Genomic DNA, 5,777 nt, shown 5'->3' with positions numbered 1-5,777 from the left:
GGCTCCGGCTGGCGGGCCGTTCCCTCTTCCTGTCCGGGGAAGGCTGAGCTCCGAAGGGAGCAGCTACAGATCTTGAGATTACAACTCCTGGAAAACTCTCCCCTTCAGCCGTTCAGCACGTTCAGTCAGATTTAGAAATCACCCTTTATAGGCTGCCATAAAGCCATAAAGCAGTTTAAAGGGCAATTAAGCGGGAGATGTCATGTGAGCTGGGACTCTGGAAAGGGAAGGCTCGGCTTCAGATACGGACACGGACTGGAGGAATTTGTTTGTGTGTTTCATCCCAGAAGTCAGGAGCCTGTGTCTTCGAGTCACACAGTGGCTCCCCGGTGGCTTCAGCCCTCCCAGCTTCCACTCACACAGTAACCGGGAGACAACTCGGTTGACAAAGGCCATCAGGGTCCTGTCCACCTGGTGTGCCAAGTTTTGAGTGCTGTCCACCGCCTGGGTCAAGGGACACTCTGGATCACAGCTACCATAAGTGAAACCCAAACATGAAGCGAGGGGGAGTTTTCTACTGCCTGGGTGCTGATCGGGAATACACAAGCACCTACTTCCACACATTCTCCCAAATAAGACCCCAAAAATAAAAAATTCCTCATGGTCAGGGAAGATAAAACACTTTAAACTGAAGGACCTACAGACATGACCCCAGTCATTTCAGGAAGAAAACCCAATTATAATGACTTCACTGAGACAAGGAAATCTTTTTTTTAATCTTATCACCTGTCACTCACACTCAAAGGTTTGCTGGGTCCTGAATACTTAAAACAACAGCGGCCTCTATTGTTTTGAGCAGCCTGCCTACAGTCAATCCTTTAAAGAAATGAGACTGAAATGACTACTCCCAGTGTTTTCTGAATTTAAATTCTGTGATGATTAATTTTATGTGTCAATTTGACTGGGCCACCAGGTGCCCAGACATTTGATCAAACATTGTTTTCAGGGTTTTCTGTGAGGGTGTTGGGATGAGATTAGCATTTGAGTCCAAAGACTGAACAAAGCAGATTGCCCACCTGTGTGGGTGGGCCTCATCTAATCAGTTGAAGGCCTGAAGAGCAGACCCTCCCCAATCCTCCTGCTGACTGCCTTCAGGCTGAGACATGGGGCCTGAACTGAAACATTAGCCCTTCCTGGGTCTCAAGCCAGTGGCCCTCAGACTGAAACTATCCCATAGACTCTCATGAGTTTCCTGACTCACCCTGTAGATCTCCGGACTCCTCAGCTCCCATAACCGCAATTCTGTATAATCTCTATGTATACGCCCATCCTCTTGGTTCTGTTTACCTGGAAAACTCTAATACATTCAGTTATGCCTAAATCCTCACAACTTAGATGTAGCCTTAATAATTTCCTTAGCATCTCATACATCACCTCCAATTCATCTCCAGACTTCTAATACAACCAGGTTGTGTATCAAATCGCACCCAGACTATCTCATTCATCCATTCATGCAACAAATATTTACGGAGTACCTACATGTTACACACAGTTGTAGGCTCTGGCAAAGACAGCAATGAATAAGACAAAAACCAGTGCCTTTATGAAGCTTAGTCTAATGGGGCGACAGATAATTAACAAAATAAGTCATAAAATGTATTGAATGTCAGATGGTAATAAGATGGAGATAAGTGAAGCAGAGAAGGATAGAGTGTTGGCATGGGGTGGAGCTGTAACTTTAAATAAAGTGGTCAGGGAAGAATTTACTGAAATGCTCGAGTGAACACCTGAAGGAGGTAAGAAGCTCACTCCCTCAGCAGGTGTTTCTTCTTTTCTTTTTTAAATACATTTTTATTGATTTCAGAGGGAGGGACACTCCAGACTTTCCAGTCAAATGCCTTCTCTTCGCTGTTTTATGGAGTGTTTTCTGCTGATGTCAAGACTCAAAGCCTCTCCCCTACAGAAGGCCGGCAGCAGGAGGGATCCGGAGGGTCTGCTCAGTCCTTCAACTGATTGAACGAGGCCCACCCATACTAGGGAAGCCTGTCCGCTTCACTCCTCTACCAATTCAACAGGTTTTGTGACGTCTTTGTTAATGACCTGTCTCCCCCTACAATATGCTGTTACTGTCCGATTCCAGCAAAGATACCTGGCCTACTGGTTTTCTTTTTACTGCAGTGAACCCGAGGCACACACTCACGCCTATGAGCGTCAGCCATGTATGGTAGTTAATGGCTGTCATCTGCGAACAACAGTGACCCTTTCCTGAAGGACAGTGTTTGGCCGCAGGCTTCTGCATCCTCTGGAAAAGCACCGCCACTTCTCCGATGTTTGGAGTTTTGATATTTTAGCTGAATCTCAATGTAAGGGAAAAGTCTACCTCCTATCACGTGCAGATTCAGGGTAAAAGATGCCTGCCCTTCACATACTTCCTGACTGCGGAGTTCCTTTAAATAATGAATTCCTTTGAAGCCGCCAGCTTCAAACTTTTCTGCATTTAGTTGCTCATCGGAAGCTTCAGGAAATTCCTACGAATAGAGGTTATTTTCATCTCTTCGTAGGAATTGGCTTGTAGTACATAACTCCAATACTTCAGAAACGAACGAATACATAAAACGAATGAATTCATGATGTTTATTACTGGGGTGGTTTACAGAAAAGTCTTTTTTTCCACTGTTACTTGAGACATAAGAATAGGTGTTTATCTCGTGACCTCCTTTTTGAAGTTTTATTTTAAAAAATCATAAAACTCTGTATCTGGGAAGATATTAGTATCCATTTTGTAAAAAGTGCAGAGGGTCGGAGACGGGGTCGTGGCTTCGTCCTCAGTAACTGCGCCCGAACAAGGTGTAGTACTTGGCAGGGTTCTTGCCGCAGACGCATCTGGCTCCAGGCTGCAGCTCACAGAGCGGTTTGAAGGGGATGCAAAGGCTTTTGGCTCCCATGGATGGAGCACCGGGTTCAAGATCCTGATCCCTGAAATTAAAACAAACGAGAATTCCATTCATTTAAGCTGTGCATGTCTCCTCTTTTTCACAGCCTCACCTCACACGTCTTATCTGTTCATTGCCTTTACCTGGCCGTGGTCTTCTTGATCCAGTCTTCACAGTCAATTTCCCCACAGAAGGGGATCTGGACAATCTAATAGGAAAAGGAACAATATATAGTGTGTATCACTCCTTCCAGGCTGTAAATAGGACGCCAATTATTTGCAGCCACCCATCCCATGCGCAAGTTGAGTCCCTCCTGCAAACTCTTCCTTGCACCTGGGACTTGGTTAACACATGTTCCCAAAGGCTTTTGTAAGAACAAAGTGAAATGGAGACGAAGGAATTATAAAAACCTGAGTAATTCATCAGATGAACATTACTGCAGGGTAAAGAAGTTAGTTACCTCCTTCTCTCATGTTCATTCAGCAAAGTGTATTAGCCTGAGTCCCCAACTTGGTAAAATGTCATTTTGATCATCTGCCTTGAAATAATAAAGAAGTGATAATTTCAAGGCAAATCCTGGAGGGAAGGAATGAGTGGGTAAAGGGAAGGTGGAAGAGCTGGTAGTAATAAATATTCTGAAAAAATCGAATAGAGAAATTGTGCAATGCAAACTGAAGCAAAGACCAACCTGGGTGTAAGAGCTGAAATCACACAAAGTGAAACTTGGGAATCATTAGCAGTTGTGCAACCACAGAGCATGAAAAAAATGTATTTGTTTTCCACAAAGTATTGTTTAAAATTCATTACAAAAAACAAAACGGGGGAAATCTTTACTGTCACTATTTAGGCAATGGTAAGAATATTAAGATAATTACAAAAAATGCCTTTGGGTACTAAATTTGGTTTCTTAGAAATTTTTTTTTTAAAATATATATTTTATTGATATTTTACAGAGGAAGGGAGAGGGGTAGAGAGCTAGAAACATCGATGAGAGAGAAACATCAATCAGCTGCCTCCTGCACACCTCCCACTGGGGATGTGCCCGCAACCAAGGTACATGCCCTTGACCAAAATCGAACCCGGGACCCCTCAGTCCGCAGGCCGACGCTCTATCCACTGAGCCAAACCGGTTTCGGCAGTTTCTTAGAAATTTTTACTTTAACTCACAACATAGCTATATTTTTTAATAACTAATAAATTTTACAGTAAATAGTCTCATTTTCTTTTTCTCATGAGAAAACATTACTAAGCCTTGAGAAGGTATTCCTAAAATAATTTTTAAAATTTAAAATGATGTAGCATGTAAAAAATTCATCTTAAGTTATTAAGTGTATTTGGACTCATAAATGATAATTTTGTACAACACCATGTTTTAATTTTTTCTAGCTTCAAAGTAAAGTATAGATAATAAGACCTAAAATTTCTATTTATGCATATAAGTCATTAATATGAAAATACAGTATACATTTTTATGCTATTTATTCAGCCATGGAAAGATTCTTAATTTTTATTTTTTAATTTCTATATCTATGTCTTTAAAAAATACAATCTTTTGCAACACACAGTATCTTGCATTTTGTAGCAGAAAATATTAATGACAAAAAATAAAAAGACTATAAAATTATGATGATCAATAGATTAGTAATGTATGTCAACAGTAAATACATCTTACACATATAAATAACATTTGTTTTTCACCTAACTAAGACCATCCCCTTGGAAAAGTTACTGAAATCAAGTCCTACACACATTTTTTTTTTTCATTTATAAAAACCAACAGGGAAAGTAGAAAATCAAACTTTCACCTACATTCACGTTCCAAAGATCCCTTCCACCTTCTCCCTTCTTAGTAAATACCATTTTATTTACAGTAACTTCAAAGGCTGCTGGAAGGCCCGTCAACATATTTAAGCTGAGCAATATAAGAAGAGATGCGGACGGAATTGGCTACTGAATTCAAGAAACAAAATGTGCTTTGGCCTCTGTGCTCTTTGGACATACAACTAAAATATGTATTCTGCTTTAGAACAGATGCGGAAATTTATGATTCCACTAATATCTGCTGAGACTCATTTCTTTGAGAGCAATGGACTAACTAGTGTTGACTCTATTGATTTATTAACTCTTATGCAATGTCTTCACAGACTGTATTGCCACAGTGACTCCATATTTCTATAATACAGGAAATTCTAAAATTCAGTAAATAATGGAGCAAAAATAAAATAATCCAAACTGCAGTGAAAGGAGAAATGTACACGGCATCAGTGGCTACCCACTCTCTAGCCTTCTCTCAGAAGGACGGAGCTTGAGTCACGTGACAAATTACAGAAACCAGAATGGGGAGGATGAAAAGCACTATTCCAAGCATAAGAGAACGCTGGACACGGAAGAATAATGGGTCTGAAGGGCATTTTGAGATGAACTATTTTGCACTCATTTTATAAGTTAGTAAGCTGAGCCAGCGAGATTAACATGCTCCCAGCTCACGCACTGAGATATACTGAGGTTTTAATCATAACCAATTAAAACGTTGCCTATCAAGCATGAGAAAAAGCTTTTACATAATCAGTTCACAGTGTTATCCAAAAATGATCTACTGTCAAGTTTTAGGAAAACCAGTTGAAAGAGTATATAATGGCCCTGGCTGGTTTGGCTCAGTAGATAGAGCGTTGGGCCTGTGGACTGAAGGATCCCAGGTTCAATTCCAGTCAAGGGCACATGCCCTGGTTGTGGGCTCAATCCCCAGTGGGGGGCATGCAGGAGGCAGCCAATCAATGATTCTCTGTCATCATTGATGTTTCCACCTCTCTCTCCCTCTCCCTTCCTCTCTGAAATCAATAAAAACATATTTTAAAAAATGCTGAATACTATGTAATCCTTCTGTGTGACTGACCTTGAAAAGGG

General features: G+C 41.1%; 1 protein-coding gene across 4 annotated transcripts in view; it reads right to left on the bottom strand.

The window, feature by feature from the left end:
- Positions 1 to 2,560: 2,560 nt before the first annotated feature.
- The window catches only part of EPRS1 (glutamyl-prolyl-tRNA synthetase 1), a 43,867-nt gene continuing 40,650 nt past the window's right edge, over positions 2,561 to 5,777 (bottom strand). For all 4 annotated transcript variants that reach the window (XM_080651284.1, XM_080651285.1, XM_080651287.1 and 1 more), the window contains 2 exons: positions 3,017 to 3,081; positions 2,561 to 2,916 (listed from right to left, as the gene is read on the bottom strand). In XM_080651284.1, coding sequence (XP_080507410.1) covers positions 2,766 to 2,916; positions 3,017 to 3,081 — 216 coding nt within the window. In that variant the 3' untranslated portion in view covers positions 2,561 to 2,765. The remainder of the gene's footprint in view (positions 2,917 to 3,016; positions 3,082 to 5,777) is intronic.

Source organism: Plecotus auritus (assembly GCF_963455305.1).
Source record: "Plecotus auritus genome assembly, chromosome: 14".
Classification (NCBI taxonomy): domain Eukaryota; kingdom Metazoa; phylum Chordata; class Mammalia; order Chiroptera; family Vespertilionidae; genus Plecotus; species Plecotus auritus.
The sequence above is the reverse complement of the archived record's forward strand: the minus strand, read 5'-3'. Positions and strand labels throughout refer to the sequence as shown.